Consider the following 24203-nt stretch of genomic DNA (forward strand, 5'->3'; position numbering starts at 1 on the left):
AGTCAGTGGGAAGCAATGTATTTGAAGGACTGAAAGTTAAATTAAAAGCATATCTCTGTCACCCAAAGCTAAACATAAGAATATCCTCATCTGTTCCGAAGCTGAGCCAAAAGCTGCAATAACAGATAGACTTTCACTGCAGACAGATTAAAAACAAAGAGCAAAGCACCTGCGAGGGATTGTGTGAGTTACACCAAAAGAACAACATGCCTCCTCGTCCACAGCCCACGTTTGATTTCCTGCCATCTCGCTTTCCTTTTTACAAAGCAGAAGAAAATAGTTTGGGGCATTTTTTGGGATACCACTGCTGGTCCCTGTGCTCATTTCTTTCTTTTTAATACATACTGTCAGTGAGTTGGTGCTTCCATAACTCACTAAAATTCTTAGATCCAATCGTAACTACAGACTGTAAATGCTCAGGACTGTTGTCAACTGTCACAGTTCTAGAGTCCATGACTCCCGAGGGCTCGCTCACAGATTCCAATTTTACCGCACAACATAGTGTAGTGTATGGCTATAATTTCACTCTGCTGCACAAGGGAAAGCGAGAGCGTGTGTCATTTTCTATTATTGTGGTTGCTTTTCATGGTTTAGTGTGTGCTATACTAATATTTATATCCAATAACTAAATGCAGCACAACAGCTCTTTAACTATTACCACAAAGTTTGCCCTCATGTACGTTGATGCTTTTGATAAATATTCAACGTTCATCCAAATCAGGTAATCATTTATTAATACCGTTATAGGCTATAAGTATGCTTAGTATAGTGTTTTTATCCTACAAATATGTTATCCTTATTGCCTCATTTATGTTTACACATTATATATTCAAACCATGCTCTTTCCTGTCTTCCTCTCACAATTAGCCTCGTAACTGATTTTCTTTCAGAGCTCATTGACTGTTATTGCAATTACTGAAATACGTTCATGTCATTATCAGAATGTGGTGTGTGTTCAGAGAAGAACTATTGCAGATTGAACTTTGCAGAACTCACTGTAGTTCAAATATTAAGTGTCGATCTGTCCCAGATAAACAGCAGCGTTGTCGTTTGTTGAAGTTCCTGAATATTTATGATGTTTGAATTCTCCTGACAGCTAAACTTTTGTGATGATTGCAAACAGTGACTGTCCTTTCTTAGAGTAGCATGACATTATTTTGCTGTTGCAAAACCTTTTAGGAAGAAGCTAAGGTGGAAAGCAGGCTGTGCAAAGTGTCACTGTCAGCAGAAACCACAGTCTCTCCGACCAACAGCCAAGACTGGTTTCTGTCCTTTACCTCAACTATAGAGGTGGCATCTCAGAATACACTCTAATGACTATAATGATTCATTTTAGAAGGCATTGAACAACTATTGTGTTGTTGTCACATGAGGGCTGGAATGATCGTATACAGTCAAAGCCACTTGGGTAAAAGGGGGAAATTGAACTTAATAAATCACATATTTGAACATTAGAACAACAAAAAAGCACAATACGGCGTCCTTGCAACATTGTAAATCACGTTTTTACTGCACTAACGTTATGTCAGTATGTCAACATGAAAATGGCAAAGATCGGACATGTACTTTAGTCATAAAGATAACTGCACTGAGTCGCCACTCATGGCAATGCTGCACTTTTTAAAGAGCAGCTGTTGGATAAAAACTGCATTCAAACATGAATAGTATGTTCATGCTGAAGAGTCTGAATCTATCGGACCCTGTTTATAGGAAACCATGGAGAAAGCTCACGCTTCTAGCGATAATTAATAGAATAGCAAAAACATAAAAGATGTTGTGGGTAACAGGGGTGTAACGTGTAAAACATGCACCAATACAAATGCATGGCCCGTGGTGGGGGTGCTGCACTTAGCGACGATGGTGCTACTTTGCACAGTTTGTGTAAAAGTTCCAGGGATTAACAGAGAATAGCAGAAAGAGAAAGTTGACACTCTGCCTCACGGAGAGCAATTAGAGTGAGTTAGAGTTCGAGTTTAGGACAGAGTGAGAAGAACTGCACTAGAGAGATGTACTGTAGCTGCAGTCTGACAGTCACAGATAAAACACTTACATTGTCGAAATCAGGGCAGAGAGTTTACTGTAAGCCGGCCTTATTTGCTGCTGCCTTTGCTTTAACATTATTTAACATGGAAGCTAATAAGGACCCAGAATCAAAAGCTGGCAGTTAGGTTCTTTCATTGTTTCTTCTTTTCATTGTTCGTCCTTGATACACATCTTACGAAGGGGGGAAATAATGCATTTTACACTGACAAGCTAACCACATAAAGTGACTAATTTTAGCTCATGGCTTCAAGTGAAGAATGCCTCGGGGAGCAGTTTGATAAGCCTGGTGAAAGCGAGCGTTTCACCAGGCAGCTGTACTGTATCTCCTTTTCTGATACTTTTCTCCACCTGCCTTCCCTCCCATCTCCTCCATCCATCCCTCCCTCCCTCTCCTCCTCCTCCCCTCATAGCCACTCTATAGATAATGAGGTTTTAATGTTGTAAATTTGATATGGCACCAGTGAGGCCGGAATTTTCCCCACTACTTATCTCTGGCTTCCAGACCTTCCCAGATGGGTTGCCCTCTAACCTTTTCACTGTGGCAAGCCCCCTCCACACACACACACACACACACACACACACACACACACATCTCCAAATCCAAACCGCACCCCGACACAATACCCCAATTTCTGTGGCCACTTCCGAATATAACTATTATTATCTCCCAGGTTTCAAAATTGCAAACTGTGTTCTTGTCCCTGTGTTGTGCGTCCTAATTATGAATCTGGCTGGTCATAGTGGAAAATATATCAATAGTGCAGTTAAAGAAATCAGAGCAAAACGATGTTTAATACAGTATATTAAGATGCTGTAGGTAACAATAATACATGACACAAGACATCTCATGTTTTATAGTAACAAAAAAGACAACAAAAGATGAAAAAATCCAGAAGAACAACAAATTGTCTAAGATGACGTTATAAAGAATTATAATGATAACAGTAATGAAAGCTCAATCATCTTTAACCCCTTTTTATTCACGTGCATGTCCTCTTTGGAAAACCCTCCCACTTCTTCTCTCTTTCCACCCCCAGCCCTCATTTTCTTCAGGCTCTCTTCCCTCCTGAACTCTCCGCCTCATCATCTCTCTTCCTCTCCTCTTTGCTCTCCCGTCGACCCCTCCACCTCCTTCATCCTCACGGCATGATTCCCTCCCCCGTCCTTTCATGCCATCACCACACCATATCTGTCCTTCCCTTCTGGACAGTTTTGATCTTGCTGCAATACAAACCTTTTTTATTTAAAAGAAATGGGTGAGAGGAAGCATGGAAGGAAGGGCCTGGAATGATAGAGGTAAAAGGTTGTAGCTTTGGCTTTATAAAATGGGCCTGATGCCAAATTTACCTCAGGGGGAGGAGTCTGTGAGCAATAACTAATTATCACTTTGTTATATCTGAAGGAGATGGAGGAAAGAGCGGGTAAAAGAGGACGAGATTTAACAGTTGTTTTTTTTTTCAAAGTATGAAGAAGGTAGTTGTGGACAAAATGACTTTGATTGATGATTTTATTTTCAATTTAAGTGATGTCTTGCATTGCAAAAGGTTTTGGTGCCAAGGCTTTTAATCTGGTCACTACTCTAGTAAAATGGAAGTGAATACTATTTTGTTTTTGCTGCACAAAACATTGAAAATGACAATTTGTAGGATTTGATGGCAGCATGAGCTTCCAGAAACAATGGCCTTGTATCTCTGAACTTACTTTTACCAGTTTTCATATACAACTTATTTAGCAGACTGTAGTTCACATGAAAGCTTTTCACGCCAAGGCTCGATTACCCGGAGTAAGATGTACAATATTTCTGCAACGACAACTTGCTGTTGAGCTTTTTAAAAGCCATTTCAAACCATGGCAAGGTACCACTTATAGAGTTAGTTACCTGCAGCTGTAAGCTGAAAATCATGTCTCTTCAGTGGTTTCTCACCTTGCTGCTCTGATATAGAAGTTAACTCCTGCCTATGTCCGTACACCATGACATGGCTGTTAGATGCAATCTTCTGGCCACACCCATCAGTGATGCTGGATGTGAGCAGAGGCGCAACAGAGTGGAAACATTAAAGCAGCAAGGACAGTAAAAATTAAACATATTTTATCACTCAACGCCAGTGGTGCTTATATGCCGAGGTTTTCAGATATGCCCCTTTTTGAAACTTCTGCCCCAGCCCAGTACGTTGAGTGTAAATCGATATTTTGTTATGCTGCTCAAAATACTCAAAAATATGATTTGGAAAATACAACATGACCCGGTCACTCTGGATAATCGACACAGTTCTCTGTGAACGGTTTTCTTAATGACTTTCCTTCAGTAGAAAATAATGAGGTCTGTGGATTATTCTGAGTAACTGGGACAATATTTTTGGAGAAAAAAAAGAAATTATAATATATATATTTTTTTTTTATTTGAGCACCACAAACAAAATTCCAATAGCTTGCATTGTATCGGTGTGAAGGCAGATATCTCCATATGGACAAATAAAACCCAATATAATTCTATGAATAGACAACCGAGGGTAGGTGTGAACATGTCTGTATGAATGTTGGTGAACTGACCCTTTAAGGTGTGAATCGATAGACCGAGACAAATGGATGGAAATAAATTGAGGGTATTTGGACTGTTTCTTTTTACTGTTGGAAATGGACAATGACATAAAATGTGATAGCGACTGGCATAGTTTGACAAGATGAATGAAAAATCTTTGGAATAATTAATCTTGTTTTAGCTGAAGGCCAAAACTGAGTACTAAATTTAGTCCCTCTCAGTCAGTGACTGATGAAGTGTTATGGTCTGTCTTGGCTTGCTGTGAAACGTATTCATCCCTCTCTTAACCTCTTCTTCAGTCCCTGTCGTCAGCGCAGAACAGTTCAGTGGTCCTGAGCAAAACACCCAATGTTGTTCTGGAGGGTCTGAGGCCGGGGACCGGCTACATGGTCCAGGTGAGGGCCCGCACTGTGGCCGGCTACGGATCCTACAGCAAGGAAATGCTCTTCCACACGCTCACCGACGGTAAGTGGGCGGGTGGTGTGTGGAGGTGTGTGTGTTGGTGGGGGTTTTATGGTGGAGAGGAAAGAGAGTGCAGGACTGAGAGGAGGAATGTTCGAGGTGGAGCAAGAGTGAAAAGCTGGTGGTGAAGTAATTAAATTCTGCCCTACTTTGTGTATGCATGCATTTGGGTGTTGCAGTCATGTAAAATGAGCCATGTAAATGCAAATGTATGTGTGTTAGAGAGAGAGAGAGAGAGAGAGAGAGAGAGAGAGAGAGAGAGAGAGAAAAACTGTGTATATTTTGCATTCCAGAAATTCTCAGTTGTGTTTATGTAACAGAGTCTAAAAAATAGAAAGATAATACTGTGGCTGATTGTGTGTTTGTGTGTGTGTGTGTGTGTGTGTGTGTGTGTGTGTGTGTGTGTGTTTGTGTTTCTGCAGATGAGTATAAGTCAGAGCTGGGACAGCAGCTCTCCCTGATTGCAGGCTCTTTAGTGGGTGGAGTGTGTATCGTCTCATTGGTAGCTATCGTCATCATCTGTACCAGGTAACGCACACACACCTACACACACACACACACACACACATCAACAAAAAAAATAAGGTGTGAAAATGTGGCTATTTGCAGTGTAAACACTCTGCATCCCAACAACGTATTGGCCCTTTTCACAGAGGACATTTTGATTGTCATGTAGGCAAAGCACAGGTGTTACTAATAACATTATCAGTGGCTCCTTTCTATTCTAGTGTCATAGCACGTCCTGACAGTGTGACAGTGAGCCAGCATGCACAATACCAAAATCCTGAAACTGAAGCAGCTAAATTGGAATTCACCCATCATTCATTTACACACATTGTGACGATGATTCTTAATTCAGATTTCATTCACTAGCATTTTCCAGAGCTTTTTCAACCACACCTCACGGCCTGGAAGCTCAGTCACGTTGATAGCAGGTGTAGAATCCCCACCGCCCAAACACACGACCATCTGTTATCATGTGAAGCTACATACTTTGGCCATCAGTTTATAACTGAGCCTTCTCCATGAGAAGCAACACTGTGAGACGTGGATGTCAGGTAGTAAGAGCACCTTGAGTTAAGAGTTTTATCGTAAAATTCAAATTTTTGAACAATGACAACATGGCTTTGCACAAAAATGAGTTTCTGTGACCCCACGACCTCCCAGATATAGCACAACCAATTAGCATGTCTAACTTTTCTAACTTTTGTGTAACATTTCTGTCTGCTTGCCTTTTTTCCCCAAATCTCTGCGTTTGTGCTTCTGACTGCAGAAGAAGGCAGTGTAAGGAGAGTGTGTACGGTGACAAGCTGCAGCAGTACAACGCAGGAGGAGGTACGACCAGCACTGAAACTTTAATGGAACTTTACCTTTATACACACCAAACTTCTAAAAAAGCGTTTATGTTTACACTTTATTTTACTTTGTTCCTCAGAGGTGACTCTGAGGCCCGACATGTTCAGCGGTCCCACCCCCACGGTGACCTTTCCCACGCTGTCGGAAGGCCATAGTTCACCGGGGGTCAAGATCTACATCGACCCCTTCACCTACGAGGACCCCAACGAGGCTGTTCGGGAGTTTGCCAAGGAAATCGACCCCTCCTGTGTCAAAATAGAGGAAGTCATTGGATCAGGTAGAGATTTTTATAGACTTAGTGTCTTTGACCCCATGGCTTTCCCTTCTTCTCTCTCTCATGTTGTTTCTATAAAGTGTTCAATATTAACTCAACACCTAACATGAAAATCCATGATTATTTCAGTATGTTTCAATTATTACTGTGAATGTATTCACAAGAGCTTTTGTTCAAGAGTAAGATAAAAATCAAATGTACGGTCCATGTTCATATATGTTATAAACTGTTTCTTCTAATGAGACCAACTGTCACTTGAAACAGCAGATAGTCTCCAGTAAATTAATATATTTCTTCAACTGTGCCAGACATTTGTGTCAATGGAAAAGATCTGGAAACATGCAATGTCAGTTTATTATTTTGCGTTATTTTTTTCCTTTGAAGTCAGGAGAGATGTTTTATTCATGCTGAAAACTTTCACAGGAATAAATTAAAACTGCCTTCGTGCATTCTCTTTGGCTATCTGATCTGAACTATAAAAATGCTGTGTGAAGTTTGGCAAATAGAGAAATTTGGATGTGAAATGGAGTCCCAGAGCATCCTCTGAATTTTTTGGGGGGACAGAGTTTTTGCTTTCAGATGGGGGAAAAAAGATGGAAATAAGGTACAAAAAACACGGACATATTTTAAAGTTGCTAGGATGAAATGCCTTCTTTTACCACTGATCCCTGGGTACTGCAACTATGCAACATCTTCAATCATTTCCCACAAAATGCAGGAAAAATGTGTCTGTCAAGAAGGCAAAATACTTGAGAACAACCTCGGTACTTGGTTGCCGCGGACAGACCCAGGTCTAGCTTTGCTGCTGCCTTCGACCTGCAGTCGGAGCTCCAGCCAGAGCAGGAGAGCTCAGCGCACAGCAGCAGCATCTCTTCCTCCAGCCAGGAGCAGAGCTTCGACCCTCTGCTACTCCGGTCCCCGCCGGGAGCCAACGCCGACATCACGGCACTCCTGGCACAGAAGAACCGGGAGTGAGCGGAGCAGACTGGCAGACTGGCAGACCCTGCCACAGTAGAAATGAGAGGTTTTCTAAAGGGACTCTAGTGCTCAGAAACGCGAACACTTTCGTCCACAGGCAAAGACAAAATTGACACAAAATGAAAGTTCAACCCCGTCATCCGTCTGCAGCGCATTCGGATTTTGTATTCGACCGCTTTGCTTTTTTTAACTAATAAACAACTCATTATCTTGAGCACATTTTGGGGATATTTGTCTTATATCTCAATCGACAATAAAGAGAGGATTTTTTTTTTACTTTAAAGCATTACTTTTTTTCTTTGGACCAAAACCAATCAAACCCAAATGGCCATGGAGCTCTTGGTGATACAGGTCATGAACTAGACTCAGACCCTCACCGCTGTGAGTATGTGCTTTCGGCTTTGGTCTGTTGAGCCGCTCTGAGAGGCTTTCTGTAATCCCTCCGTTTCTCGCTTTACTTCTCTCAGGGGAAGGTTTCTCACCTCAGCCAGAGGTGACAAAGGAGGGATGAAAACAACGGGTAGGGAGAGGAAGATATGAACCGGGTGATATGAGATGTGGCTGGATTTTGAGCCCTTAAACTGTTGAATCTCCCATTCTGCTGCGGTAGAAAGTGAAAATATATCCACATCTCTTTCAATCGTTTACCCCCTCTCCAACTTCCTCTTTTGTTTTTCTTTCTGTATTTCTTTGATACTTCCTCTTATTTTCATATCTCTGTGAGATTCAGCCCCTGTGGAGTTTTAGAGTTTGTTTGCGTATGGAGAAATGCTAAAACAAAGAACCAAGGGGGGAAAAAAGCAGAACAACAGATTGAGGAGGGAAGATAAAAGGCGAAGGCACCCTTAGGAGATGATAAAAATATCTCACCTCACTTTCTCTTACTCTGTGTCTCTCCGTGATAACACGTCTCTCTTTTTTTCTTTCCTTGTTACTATCACTCGTAAATGTCCCTCATAAAAAGCACTTTAAGCCCTGAAACACTTTCATTTACAATAGAAACGAGCGATAACATCTCCCCTGACAGGCCAGTTAATTTACTTAGACTGTGTTTAGAAATACAGGAGATTTAAGACAAGATTTTAGAATAAAACCAATGACTAATTCTTGTAACGCTCCATCTTCCCATTGACCACCTCTATTATAGAAAAAGAGGAAGTGACAAGTCAGCTGATCTCGCCTCTGTCTTCTTCCGTCCACACTTCCTTCCATCTTCTCCCGTATTTTAAATACCGTCTCATTTCCATCCTTCACTCTTTCATTTCTTCACCCTCTATCCCTCCTTCCTCGCCCCATCCTCTCTTTCCATTCTCCCTCTTATTTTGTCCTCCATCCATCTCTACTTCAGGTTGATTTACAACAGTGACGATAGATAGTTTTTAATGAGCAGTGAGATGTGGAGCAGAGATCACAGTGAGACAGGACGACACAGCCTGTCATCCAATTCCCATCACTCATCCATTATTCACACATGATTTATATCTCTGAGATGACACCTTTTATTTTGAAGTGATATTCAATTTTCACGTCCCCAAGCAGCATTTGGCTGCATTTATTTTGACAAAAGACATCTGTGTCTCCGGCACTGTAGGAAATTGTCTGTACATTGAACAAGTTCAAGACATATCTTTGGCATTGTAACCGACTACAACCAACCGATTCATAGCATGCATTAATAAGAAAGCAATAACAAAAGACACATGAAGAATTTCCTCTTTTTTGCACCGGATTGCTTTAGTCTCTTCCACACTTTGTTGCTTTTGTTTTTAACATAGTGCATTGTGGGACATTGAACTGACAGATCCAAATGAGAACATGTCTCATTCAATGTCAGTTCAACTTAAATAATATGGGACACCTGCTGGATCACAGTTTCATTTCTCCCTCGAACTCTTTTTCTCATTCTCACTCTGCTTTCACTTTTCCAGTGAACAAACGAGTACAATACTATGAATGTCTGGAAATGTGCGTCGTAATCCCAGTATTTAAATGATATCGCCGCCCTTTTCTATGATACCCGTCTTTTCATCTGTTGCCTAGATGGCTGTTCAGTACAACTATCTACAACAATCTAGTTCTAATTTAGCATAACCCGACCCTTAAGTCTTCTTTGGCTCTGGTGGATCTTTTTTAAAGTCTGACAAAAAAAACAAACAGATGGTGTCATTGTTGTGAAATAGTCAGGTTTTGTCAGGTAGCAAATGCTAACTAGCTAACTAGCTGACAAATGGCAAACTATGCGACAACAGGGACCTCAGTACAGGTAATGAATGCACCAGGGAACATGAACAGACTTAGAAAACCTTTTAGCCAACAACATTACATTAAACTGGAGGCAGAGATTGAACATATAAACATTTGTCTCTTTATCCATGAGGTCACCTTGCTTCCTTTGTTTAAACTACGAGAGGAAATTTAAGGTGTGGTGTGCAAAGCCATGTACCTTTGCAATAATAATGACATTGTCCCTTTTATCTTGTTTGACACCCCTGCTGCAAACCTCTTATTACCCCCGAGAGGAGCTATTGAGGGGATTGAATTTGTGTTGTTCTTTCGGTCTGCAAAAATACCATCGATGGCCCCTTTACCAAAGCCCTCAACCTCAATCTGCTTGAGCAAAGCTGCTCAAACTACATCAGTATGAGACTGAGGGGCGGCTTTTGCAGTCACTAAACCTGCACAAATAAGACAAAAAGAAACTCAAATAGCTCGATCGGGTATCAGTGACGATAGGCCGATCTGGTATCGGTGACCATTATTTTAATAAAAAACAATTCAGTACATTTATATCTGTTCATGTATTTGTTACATTTTGTTTCACAAAGTTAAGAAAGCAATGTTTAAGTCAACCATGATGTTGACTTACATATAAAAGAATGATCCCAGTCACTTCCACACAGTGATCCATTCAGCTTATTAATTGAACACTGGTGTCAGAATAGTACTCGGTATTGGCCGATGCCCAAAGCCAAGATATCCATATCGGGACTGAAAAAGTTGGGTCGGTGCATCCCCATAGAATTCGGTAATGTAAAATGTTTGCATACATTTCGTGTAAATTAGGCCCCTTTCTTTGCAATGAGCCTCATTGCAAAAAGAAATCGTATTCATAAAAATCAGCGCATATAGCTACTCACAGTTACAGTGAAACTATCCCAAATACATTTGAGCCCTGCCACGTTTCTATTCCTCGCTTGAAGTTTTGAGGCCTCTTTTTTCTGCCTACGCAAAGGTAACATTTATACTTTGCCACATAGATAATTGCAATCAGATTCAAAAAAAGGAAAATTGCTCTTAGCTGCAACACTTTATGGATGAGTTTGCGCTGTATGGGGGCAGATAGCGGTTGCCAGTGATGTGCAATTCATTGTGCCTTTCTCACTACTGCCCAACTCAGCTGCTGCAAAGGACAATGTGCTCCTTCTCGTTTGATTGATGTAGAGTTTTTAATAATGAATGGTCGCCAAATTGTTTGAACTTCAGCCCGCCTGATTTCTCAGCCTGGTGACTCATTTATACATCTGAAAATGGGATTGAAATGGAATAATGTATTCACCCCTTTTAATATGTAATCATTGATTTCCACATTTTGAATTCAGAGAAGCATTAAAAGAAAAGCCATCCCCAATAATGCACTTGTATTTTCCTGCTGAGTCACATACTGTTTCTGAAGAACTTTAAATGTTTACATTTTTCTTCTTCAGGTGAGTTTGGGGAGGTGTACAGAGGTCGCCTGAAGCCTGTTGGGAAAAAAGAAATTCCTGTGGCCATCAAGACCCTGAAGGTCGGTTACTCTGAGAGGCAGAGGAGGGACTTCCTGTCCGAGGCGTCAATCATGGGTCAGTTTGACCAACCAAACATCATCAGGCTGGAGGGCGTCGTCACCAAGAGCAGGCCTACGATGATCATCACAGAATTCATGGAGAACGGAGCACTTGACTCGTTTCTCAGGGTAAATACTGTACACACACACACGCACATGTCTATTAGATATTTTAACAGTGTACTGCTGAACTTTCCTCTGCATGTTGGCACATGCAGAGGAAGTGAAGTAGTGTACACTGTACTACGACCATGACCCCAAACACAGTTGACAGTCTCAACCGAATGTCTACACCCTGAGCTGAGATTAGTTTGTCATGTGTTGATGTTTTTGCCTACAGCATACACACTTTTCTTCAGTTCAAAATCACCTGTTGTCCAAACACACAGATACCTAAACGGAGAGACAGATGGAAAGGGGGAGTAGAGGGAGTTTTTTGAGAATGGGACTCAAAGACAGAAACAACTTCCTGCTCTTCTTTTTCTCCTCTCTTTTCTGTCCTGCACTCTTTCCTCGTCGTCCTGCGAGGATGTCTGTCTGTCAGTCTGTTCGTCTCTTTGATCCTGCCCTCCTTTCGAGGTGCCTTTAAAGACAGAGAGAGAAACTCTTTGATGTTTGGTTCTCACAGCGTGACCCCTTTTGACTCAGAAATCATCCGCTGACTCATGCGCACAAACACACACACACACACACACACACACACACACAATGATCGATCTCACTGGTGTTGCTGTCCTGGTGTGACCATCTTGCAGGCACAAGACCCAGAGGATCAATGTGTGTGTTTGTGTGTGGGTGTGTGCGCATACGTGTGTGTGTGTGTGTACCGAAGAAGGTTTTGCCTGCAGAGGATTAGGCTAGAAGAGCATCAAAGGCGAGGTTTGATGCACAAAGTGAATTAAAAGGCGCACACACACACACACCTTCGACTGCAAGTATGTCAGCAGGGATGTTAATAAGAGACTGAGACTTTTTGGGGAAAGGTGAAAAGAATAAAATAGCCAAAAGGTCAACATGTCTCCTAAATACAACAAACCAGCTCTTCGAAATGTGTGTTTCTTTTCTGTTGATTTCCAATATTCAGCTCAGGACATTTTTATTTTTGCTTGTGTACATTAAGGAGATATTGGCAACATTCTCAAATTGTTTTAATTATTCTATAAACATCTCCTCTTAATTATCTGATTAAAGTTATTTAGATTATAGGATGAACCACTTTTACATCATATTAAATACTGTACATCTTTAGGACAATGAAAGATTATCAATGAATGTTATCAAAGTCCCCGTTTAATAATTCCAGCTTAAAAAACATCTTTGGCCAACTGAAATATTCTTCAAGGGGATACAGCATTATTAAAGAGTAACTGCACACTTATACATGTTTTTCAAGCTGTAACCTAAATGATATGACTGTACCGTGATGAAACACATCAATGCGGGTGTTCATTTTGACATTTCTCATCACATTTATAAAAATCGCCATTTCATGGTTGAAAGTGGCTCGAATTAATTATCTTGCTAGGCCATTTCTGAGACAGAGTCGACCGTTTGGGAGTAATCATGAATTAAAAGAATGCTAATGCCCTCTAATCAGACCCCCTTACTCGCCTCACCCCATAGCCTCTATCGCTTTTTACTTTTTCCGTAACCACTGTGTGGCATCAAGGACACAAGCCCGTTCACTCATTTCTGTTGACTGGAAATTAAGCCATCAGCACATCACACAATCCGGTGAATCAGTTTTAATAATGAATGAATTATCTCTCTGGCGATAGCAATCGGCTTTCATATGCTGTGACAAGTTCAAGTTGCTACTGTCACGACAGTTTGTCTCTCAAGCGTGCGTCCGCTCTCCTCCCGGTCTAAGCAGTTTCCCAGCAGCGGGGAGTGAGGTGGAAGGACCTCCAGATGTAATTCTTGTCTGATAAACAGTTGACAAAGATGTGGTGTCACTTTAGGGAAGTCAAACAAAGCCCTCCAGCTTTCAAATTGGAAATTGTTTTTTTCAGACACTGTTTGATGATCTTACAAACACTTCTAAGCATACCGAGGGCCTTAATAATTATAGAAAGTGATATATTGAATCTTTAAAATTTGTACTGTATGTTAAAGTTAAAACATGAAAATCACATTTCCACATTACCAGCAATCCTCTCAAAATTGTTTGTTATAACTCCTGTTATGACATTGTATGTGAAATAATGACATATATTTGACTTTCTCAAAAAAAACTACACGTAAGTGAAAAAGTCTGATAACGGAAAAATATAAATAATCCTGTCACGGTTCATGGTTTTGCAGCAAAATGATGGGCAGTTTCCAGTGATCCAGCTGGTTGGTATGCTGAGGGGCATCGCGTCTGGAATGAGGTACACAGACACAAACACACACACACACACACACACACACACACATACACACACTCACTACTGCTACAGAAATCCATATTTATTATAAAGATGGAGAAGAAACTTTTTCCAAAAAGTACCAATTTGACCATATTCAATCCAATCCATTTTGTCTAGCCCAAATTCACAAATCACAAATTTGCCTCCAAGGGGTTCACAATCTGTAAAAATATGACATCCTCTGTCCCAGGACCCTCACACCGGTACAGGAAAAACTCCCCCCCAAAAAACCCTTTAACGGGGAGAACAGAAGAAACCTTAGGGAGAGCAACAGAGGAGGGATCCCTCTCCCAGGAAGGACAGAAGTGCAATAGATGTCATGTGTACATAATGAACAACATAACAGAGTTACAACATATTCAATGTATATGATGTAATGATTCATATAACGAGAGTAGTAGGCAGAATAATGATGGAAAAATGACGACTACTAATAATAACAGCAGCAGTGGATACAATAAAATAATATTGCTAACAAAAGCATTAATGGTATCGGTAATAGTAATAGAAATATGACTAATAATGATGATGGTAGCAGTGGGTGTCAGCAGGGCCACGGCAGGAGGCACGACCATGGTCCAGGTATAACCCCGATCCATGGAAACCTGCGAAGCAAAAAAGCACAAAGACTCCGGGGAAGAAGCAAAGTTAGTAATGTGCGTTAATGGAACATGAATTCATGCAGAAGGAGAGAGAGAAGAGGAGAGAGGAGCTCAGTGTATCCTAGGAAGTCCCCCGGCAGTCTAGGCCTATAGCAGCATATCTAGGGGCTGGTCCAAGGCAAACCTGAGCCAGCCCTAACTATAAGCCTGATCAAAAAAGAAAAGTCCTAAGCCTACTCTTAAATGTGGTGAGTGTGCCTGACCAATTAGGGCTTTGCAGGTGAGGAGAAGGATTGAAGTAACAAATGCATGAACACATTTTTCTGCATCGCTTTGAGACAGGATGTGCCTGATTTTTGAAATGTTACGTAGGTGAAAAAAAGCAGTCCTTGAAATGTACTACATATCCTGATCAAAGATAACTCAGACATTCTTTACAGTGGTGCTGGATGCCAGGGCAATGCCATCTGAATAAACTATATCATTAGATAATTCATTTCGGAGGTGTTCTGGGATGTGTAGAATAACTTCAGTTTTGTCTGAATTTAACATCAGGAAGTTGCAGGTCATCCAGATGTTTATATCCTCAAGGCATGCTTGAAGTTTATTGAACTGGTTGGTTTCATCTGGCTTGATCGATTGATATATTTGGGTATCATCTGGATAACAATTAAAGTTTTTGGAGTGCTTTCTGATAATATTGCCTAAAGGAAGCATATATGAGGTGAATAAAATGTATCCAAGCACAGAACCTTGTGGAACTCCATGACTAACGTTGGTGTTCATCGAGGTTTCATTGTTTACATATACAGACTGAGATCGATCTGATAAATAGGACCAGCTTAGTGCGGTTCCTTTGATGCCAATCAAATGTTCTAGTCTCTGTAATAGGACGTGATGGTCAATGGTCAACTGCTCTGGCATTACAGAGGGCCTTCTGACATGTTTTAAGACTGTCTCGCCAGACTAACCGAGATTCTTCCAAGTTAGTGGAACGCCATATCCTTTCATGTTTTTGCGATGTTTGCTTTAATTTGCGGCTTTCCCGGGTTATACCATGGAGCGAATCTCCTTTGTTTTATTATCTTCTTTTTTAGAGGAGCATTAGAGTCTAGTGTCATTCTCATTGAACCTGTAGCAATATCGACAAGATGATCAATCTGGCACGGACTAAAGTTATCACAGGAGTCCTCTGTTATATTGAGGCATGGTATTGAATCAAATTTAACATTTAGCTATACAGCACTATCAGATAGACATCTAGTGTAGAAGCTTTTGCCTACTGGCGTACACTCTGTAGTAAAAATTCAAAGGTTTTTAGGTAATGGTCCGATAAAAGAGGGTTCTGTGGAAAGCCTATTAAATGTTCTATTTTAAGGCCATATGCCAGAACAAGGTCAGGGTGTGGTTAAAACAGTGAGTGGGTTTCTATACACTCTGACTATCTCTGAGATACACGTACTAGTACTAACAGTATGAAGGCTATCATTATCGACGTCTACATGAATGTTACAATCACCTACAATAATTACTTTATCTGTTTTAAGGACGAAACTTGAGGAGAACTCTGAAAATGTCGACAGGGATTCAGAATAACACTGTAACAAATAGAATTGTCTGCAGTGTTTCCAAGGCTGGATGTGAAAGATTAAGAACAAGGCTTTCAAATGAGTTACAATATAATTTAGGTTTAGGGTCGATTAATAGGCTTGATATTGAGATTTCAAGTGATGATATCGTATACTGTCTGGTCTGTCAGCAGATATCCCCCCCCCCCCCCCCCCCCCACATACACACACACACACACACACACACACATGAACAAACACAAGTCTATTTATTTCAATAAGAGTGCCACAAATTATTGGCTTGGCAGCTTGAAACTGCTCACACACGCACACGCACACACTCACTAGATCCTATCTGTGTTTTATTGCAGGTATCTGGCTGTGATAGCACACAAATGTGTGTACAGGTGCACAGACATTAAATCCCATTCCTATTTCATCAAAGGTGGCTGGAAGTGATAACACACACGCATACACTGACACGCACGCACACTGAATCCCATTTGCTTATTTTTGTAGCCCAGGTAGCTGGCGATGGATAACACACACATCCACACAGTAAATCCTGTTTATGTTACAGGTACCTTGCGGAAATGAGTTATGTTCACCGGGACCTGGCTGCTCGGAACATCCTGGTTAACAGTAACTTGGTGTGTAAAGTGTCTGACTTTGGATTATCTCGGTATCTGGAGGACGACACCTCTGACCCCACCTACACCAGCTCACTGGTAAGGACTCACACACACACACACACACACACACACACACACAGGGAACATGCAATAAACGTACCCTCAAGAGAATATTTAATTTCTGCATTTCTACTATGGTCAAAACGTCCTTCTCGTTCCCATGATCATTTTGATCACTATGTGAGAGGCTGGGCCGTTCCATACACATAAAACATGCTCGTGGCCCTGTGAAGCTGTAGTCGTTACTACACGGTAGAAAATGAAATTGTCTCACAGGAGGCATTATCAGACTTAGGACTGTGTGATGCATGTGTAGGTGTTCGTTTCCAGAGTGGAACTAAACAGCGAATGAGTTTCCATTGCTTTCTTTCCATCATTTATCTTCCTCTCTCTTCTTGCCTTTTCTCTTCATTTTCTCTCAGGGTGGTAAAATCCCAGTGCGGTGGACGGCTCCAGAGGCCATCGCCTACAGGAAGTTTACGTCGGCCTCAGATGTCTGGAGTTATGGGATCGTGACCTGGGAGGTGATGTCATATGGAGAGAGGCCTTACTGGGACATGAGCAACCAAGATGTGAGTCACTGCGTGTGTGTGTGTGTGTAAGAGAGACAGACAGACAGACAGACAGACACGGAGGCAGGGAGAGAGAGGGAGACAGACAGACATGGAGGGAGAGAATGGGAAAGAGAGTCTTTGTCTTGTTTTCTTCTGTTCTCATTGATTTCGAAAACTGTCTTGGAATGTATACGTTTACCCATTTTTGTCACACGCTGCCTTTCTAGTGTGTGTGTGGGAGGGGTCGGTATGGGTTGGGGGTGTGCATGTTCGTTTCCTTTGCCGTCTCTCACAGCGGGTGTCTGCAGTTCTTGGAAAAACACTGAAAATAAGGGCATCAATTTAAGTGTCACAGAAATGTCTGTTTCCTGGATCATCAGACCAAAAGGCATCAGGATTTGGTTTTCCAGCTGATCTTTCCTTCAGGGAATATCTCATTGTTCTGACAACTTTATTCCAATTACCTTCACAGTATGATACATTTGCTGCAGCATTTTGATACCTTTTTATTTCTTTTTGCTGGCGTCTCAATGATGTTATTAAGTGGTTTGAGGTTTCATTTATCCCTGTGCAGTTTGGGCACAGAAATGATTGGCATTTATTTTCTTTTAAAGTCTTCAGTTCTCTGCTGCATGTTGTGTTAAAATGTGTCATAAAAAACACTCTTGTCCTTTCGTTAGGCTGAGTATTCAATTTTGCTGTTAAACCTAAGGGAGATCACGCACCGTACATGAAAAAGGAGGTTCCAGAAGATCGGATTGCTGACATTTTTATTTTTAGGTTTCTATTCCGAGAAGAAATGTGATACTCAGATTATAGTTAGTTTTGGCACTAAAACCCACTTCAAAGCACTGAGGCTCTAAATCTCAATTCTTGCTTTCTGAAACGATATATCTAATAGCTCTGACACAGAGGAACCGGGGAATTTTACAAGCCTCCAGTTTGTCTTGAATTTAAACGTGAAAATGAATTTTGTTCCTTCAGAACATCTTCCAAATCATTGCTGAGCGCCTCAGTTGTGCTTATCACCTGGAAAATATTCTGAATAACTTTCTAGTAGGAATTATTTATAGCTATCATTTAATTTTCCCAAAAAGTAACATATTCAGACACACAGCTCCACTCCAGCAATGTTTAACCTGCTTTAGACCTCATTAACTTAGACTATATGGGACGTTTTCTCTTTCTGGTTACCCGTCCGATTGATGAGGAGGTAATCAGTAGCGAGATGTCTTTCTAACTGTAAGACAGACACACATTTTTAACTGATAGAAATAAATCATTCCCCCATTTTTGTCAGCAGAAAACCATTTCCCTGCATTAGCATCTACATCACTTAAACCGTCTCTTTTTCCGTTATTTCACACTTTCTCCTCTGCCTCTTGGCTCCCCCCTGCTGTCTCTCCTCACCTCCTCCCTTGCAGCCTCACCCCTCGTTCTCCTGTGGTTGCTCCTCCGAAATAGAAGCCGTCTCTGCAGCGGTAATGACAGAGTCAGTCTAATGACAGAGACAGTTTTATAATGGCACACACAGTGTATAATGATGGGGAAAGTGTGCGTTACCACTATAGCTATAACGAGGGTCTGCTGGGGCATTAACTATGCATGAACCTCACACCCTAAACTCACACATGCCATGAAGCCGAAGCACACACATGCAGGCTGACATGCATGAAGGCACATACACACACACACCCACACAGGATTTCAAAGAACGGTGAGATTGTCAGCGGAAGCCACCACAGGTGCTGTGTTCGACATGAATTAATCATGAAAGAGACCTGTGATGTTTTACTACACTCGCTGCTATTTTTGATTGACAGCGGTGCTTAGAGGGAATTTATGCGGCACAAAGCCTGAGAAGTGTGTCGGGGTCAAATAGAGTTCACTCAGCGAGCAGACAAATCCCCGGCGCTGAATTTAGTCGAAGCTTCGCATTCCCTCAGCTTACTGTTAGGTAGGCTTACAAGTACACTGACACGGGCTAGTAACTTTAAATTTACGGGAAGTGCGGCGAGTATTATTTCAAAGGAATTTAACAGCCCATCTGCTTTGTTAAAGGCAGAATCTGTCTTTACAAATGTAGCAGCAGCACTCGAAACTAAAGGCTCAGTGTAACAACTTAGAAGCGAGGTGTGGACTCAAAAAGGCAAAATAGAGAGCACTGCTTCACATCAGTTAAATAGGGAATAATGAGCATGTGTGCATGTGATGGAGAAACACACTGGGGCCAACTAAGGGAATAGCAGGGTGACCGGCAGACAGAAAACATTGAAAAAAGATGTAGGAAAGCCAGAATGTGTTGACCTTAAACTCATTTTCCTATAACTCCTGGCTTATCTGACTGTGATAGCAAACGCTTTGGGAAATAAGCATGTTCTCTTTCTTGACGCGCACAAAGATTTCAAAAGTAACAAGAGCTGTCTCCCAGCACCTCTAAAGATAAAAAAAGTCAACACATTATATCTCTTTGGTTAATACGTACAAAAACGGAAGTGTAAAAGGTAAATAGGGGTTTAAGAGTGTGACTATTTTTTACTGCTGTTAGCTTCATATTTACTGTACACCAGATCAGTCTTCTCATCTCACTCTAGCCAAGAAAGCAAATAATCAAATAATCCAAACATATCAAACATTTCCTTTGAACATAAATGGATGGTTTGAATAGTACTTTGGAAAGTGTTTTCCCATACTACACATATTGTGATTACAATCAAAGGAAACTGATGCTGCCACGTCTCTAGCTTCCAGACAGTTCTCATTACAAAAGTGTTGCAGCCCCCCTGTTTCCTGATGCTATCAGAGGTCTTCAACAGGGGGTCCGCGACCCCTAGAGGGTCCGCGGAGGTACTCTAGGCGGTCCGCGAAATTTTTGGTTGATTAGACAATTTAAAAAAAAACCATGAACATGTTTTTTCAAACATGAATCTGTCCATTATTTTAATCGTTCAGTATTGTATGCAAGACAACAGGTATGTTTATGCATGGCAGTGGCACTAATAAGTCATTCATTTTCGTTTCCACATTCATGTTTAAAATAAAAATGTCAATTTGAATAGCTTGTATGCATGATTACAATTGACAGACAATGTTGATATTGGCATTGGTATCAGCTGACAAGGTATGTTTCTAAATGTCAGTGGCACGGCCACCTCACTGTACCTTCACATGTTTAAAATGAAAACATGAATATATGAACCTGTGTCTTATTTGAATAGCTTAGTATTGAATGCACAATAAAGAGGTATGTTTATACATGGCACTAGGCCCAGTTTAATATAAAACAAAATGTTATACTATATATATATATAATATAGTCGGGGGTCCCTGCTCCATCTCTCTATCAGTTTGGGGGTCCCTGCAAAAGGGTTTGTTTACATGAAAAATATTCATTGGGCCTCTAAAGGATAGAGTGTGGAGGGTAAGAAGAAAGATAAATATGATCTGAAGTCTTTACAAAGACAGAAGAAGTTAAAAGCAAGGCAATCGGGTTACACAACAATGTGAGTTTGACACATTACAACTATCATAATTAGAGTTTGGGTGACAAATATTCACACGTTGCTGGCACAGGGGGCTGACTAATTTGAGGTAATGATCACAGAACTTTCTCCTTTCCTTCATTTTTTTCTTTTCTTCTTTTTTTGTGTGGCGAGGCAGCTAGTTACTCTTTCAGTCAAAGGAGTTTTTGAATGCTGTGATGTTCTGGATGATTACATTCTACACTCAAAGGTGTGCTGGCGTATTTAGCACAAGCTCTCTGCTTTACAAATGTTTTGCCGAAAAGTTTTCACAGAAAAGCCTTGACAGATGCTTATCGTTCTCAATATCTGCATTGGCATAATGAAATCAAAAGCTCCTCAGTGTAAAACTACCTGCCTCCACATCAGAGACTGCAGCAGGCGTCACCGCTGCTTAGCGATGAATATCTGGATGTGCTGTGCGACTGCACGCGGTGTCAGGATGAAGTTCTCAAATGGAAATTGAATCCTCTTAACTAATCCAAGTTTTTTTGTAGTTTTAATTAAAGCTGAACAAGGCAGGATTCTTCTGTGAAAATACACCTTCCAAAATCACAAAGGAGTTGTAACAGAGAAGACTGAACTCTTCTCTGCCAACAGGAAGTCACAAATCAAAATTTGAGAGAGAAATATAGTGTCCCCGAAACAGCAGGTCTCAGCTTCTTCATCTTTCTGCCTCTTTCATCCGTCTGATATCCTCAGCATCATAGACCAGCACCATGCTGAGTGCAATTTACTGATGTCTGATCACAAATAACACATATCTTTCAAAGTTTTCTTCCACTTTGTCATTGGACATCTCACATTTTCCAGTTCTCATTCTTTTTCCAATGCATGTCAATCCTTATCTTTTTTCTTTCTGCAAATCAATTTTTGATAGCGTATCCTGCATGAAGTTGTTTATAATGAATCTGTTAAGAAACCATTTTTCTATTTACACATCCAGCAGCTACAAAGAATCAACTATAGCTTTTATTTAGAGTCATATATCTGGTGACCTGCAAAGTACCAATGAGTGCGGTGAGACTGAACCAAAACACTTCAGTTACGGGTTGTAAAACCCAAATAAATGAGCTGAGAGTCAGCTATTCATTCTCTGTGGGTTTTGTCTCTTGCTTCTTCTCCCTTCCTTCCCTCTCTCACTGTGTCCCAGGTGATTAATGCCATCGAGCAGGACTTCAGGCTGCCAGCTCCCATGGACTGTCCGGTAGTGCTGCACCAGCTGATGCTGGACTGCTGGCAGAAAGACAGGAACGCACGGCCCAAATTCCCCGATATTGTCAGCATGTTGGACAAAATGATACGCAACCCTGCATCTCTCAAATCCGGCACCAACAACGTCGCCCCCGGGTGAGGAGAGATACAAATTTACATACACAAACTCTCAGAATTCTTTTTTGAACACCTCCTTGTCTCTCCTCATCTCTGCTCTCTGCAGTCCTTCCCATCATCCCTTGTTGGACCGTGGGGCTCCAGACTTGAGCAGGGTGAGCTCTGTGGAAGACTGGCTGGCTGCGTTGAAGATGACCCAGTATCGAGACTCCTTCCTGGGCTCAGGCTTCACTTCTTTGCCGCTCGTCACACAAATCACAGCCGAGTAAGTCCCCCCATTTATTAACTGCCTCTCCGTTTTTGTGTGTCTGTCTCTGCCTTCCTCGGTGGTCGGTGTCTTGTTCGTTGGACGACTGATAGGACGGCTGGTTGGCTGACTGCTGGTCCATGTGCAGGCCTATCTGTCTCTATGAACACTCCCCCAGACTTGCTTCCATCCTTTCTTCTTCTTTTTATCATGATATGACAATTACAAAACACTAAAACAACTCCGTCAAATAAACTGTAATTGCTGTGAAAGGATTTGAACCAGTCAAAATAATGAGAATCGATGTGTGATGCTGTTGTTTCTTTAAAGCTTACCGAGTGTTTCTGCTCGTGGTTTGTTCTCTCTTTTACTCTAATGACTGTGTTTTAATCAGAATTTCACTTCTTTCACCATATGCCATTGTGAGAAATTCTGAGAGTTTGTCTTCATTTCCTTTGTATAATGCACAGTGGAATGAATTTGGTTGTTAGCTATTTAAAGAATTGTAGATTCTTGCTTTTCCTGCCTAAACAAGCCTGTATAGGAGGCAAATTAGCACCTCTCCTTCCGTCTGAGAGCTACACGGTGTGGCTCCTGCTCCTGCTCCTGCTCCTGCTCCTGCCATTATCCTTGGACGAGGCACCAACCTCAGAACTGGAGTTGGTCCCAGTGCACTTCACTGGGGGTCAAACATATAGGATGATTTTCCCCACAGGGATTAATTAAGTATATTTTAACATAGAGCCAGTGTTGAGACAGCAGATATAGAGCCACACAGAATTGGCTATGTGCCACTGAACTGTATTCAAAAGGCTTTCAATGGATGAGACACGACTGCAGGGGGAAAAATGGACGCTGCACCTTTCTGATTTCGTTTTTCCTGAAAATAAACTAAACATTGAAAGACAAAATTAATGATGTGTTGCGTGAATTTAATTATATTTTAAAATACAGACCCAATTTAGATCCTATGCTTATATAGGCTGAATAGGTTTGTTTTTCATAGTAGTTAAAAGACAATTCAGTAAAATAATGGAAATTTAAATAGGAAAAAATAAGACATTTCTTTGCTCCTTTTAATCCTTGAAGCAGTTTATCCACAAATAAATCTGTACTTTAAAAAGCTAAGAGAGAACTATGCGAAATATTTCATAATTTTTTTATTTTCTCTCCAGAACATTTTAGTTAAACGTAGGTTACGACTGAGTCATTATTTAATCAAACCAAACACAGTCATTACCCAGCATGTTCTTGCTGTGCTCATTTAAAGTACAAGTACCTTTTTGATTCCAATTCAAGCACCACTCATGATCGCTGTAGCAGAGATTTACTGGTGTCACATGCCACCTTTAAAAGTAGTTTGTGATGATGAAGCAACCTTATATCTGTGCCTCTTTCTGTGTTTTTCCAGAGATCTTCAGAGGATTGGAGTGTCTCTAGCTGGACACCAGAAGAAAATCCTGACCAGTGTTCAATCGATGAGGCACAACATCGATGACCAGTCTCCTACTGAATCTGTGTAACCACAGAGGGGGAGTGACACAGTATGAAATATTTCACGTGTACAGTCCGAACGAGCAGGCTGTCACCTTTACGCTTCTGTTTTACCCTCATACACCTGAACAATGTGCCGCTCTTGGAGATCTAAACCACCGTGTTTTTCACAATCGCTGTGGCCATTTGTGTGTCTGCGTGGCCTCAGCAGTCACCAGGTCATCCTTCAGTCATTGGACAGACTTCTTTCACAACATTTAGCAAATTGATTTGAACTAAATGGCTCTTGGAGGGAATTCAATGCAGA

The 24203-nt window shown here is 41.2% G+C and overlaps 1 protein-coding gene across 1 annotated transcript in view; it reads left to right on the plus strand.

The window, feature by feature from the left end:
* LOC306694888 (ephrin type-B receptor 1-like) overlaps positions 1-23925 on the plus strand; it is a gene marked incomplete at both ends in the record, with an annotated part of 76318 nt that extends 52393 nt beyond the window's left edge. The window contains 11 exons of the mRNA XM_079157932.1: positions 4882-5047; positions 5467-5572; positions 6318-6379; positions 6480-6677; positions 11357-11604; positions 13780-13847; positions 16637-16784; positions 17171-17320; positions 21977-22173; positions 22262-22420; positions 23814-23925. Of these exons, the coding sequence (XP_079014058.1) occupies positions 4882-5047; positions 5467-5572; positions 6318-6379; positions 6480-6677; positions 11357-11604; positions 13780-13847; positions 16637-16784; positions 17171-17320; positions 21977-22173; positions 22262-22420; positions 23814-23925 (1614 nt within the window). The remainder of the gene's footprint in view (positions 1-4881; positions 5048-5466; positions 5573-6317; positions 6380-6479; positions 6678-11356; positions 11605-13779; positions 13848-16636; positions 16785-17170; positions 17321-21976; positions 22174-22261; positions 22421-23813) is intronic.
* Positions 23926-24203: the final 278 nt, after the last annotated feature.

Source organism: Pholis gunnellus (assembly GCF_910591455.1).
Source record: "Pholis gunnellus genome assembly, chromosome: 4".
NCBI lineage: Eukaryota > Metazoa > Chordata > Actinopteri > Perciformes > Pholidae > Pholis > Pholis gunnellus.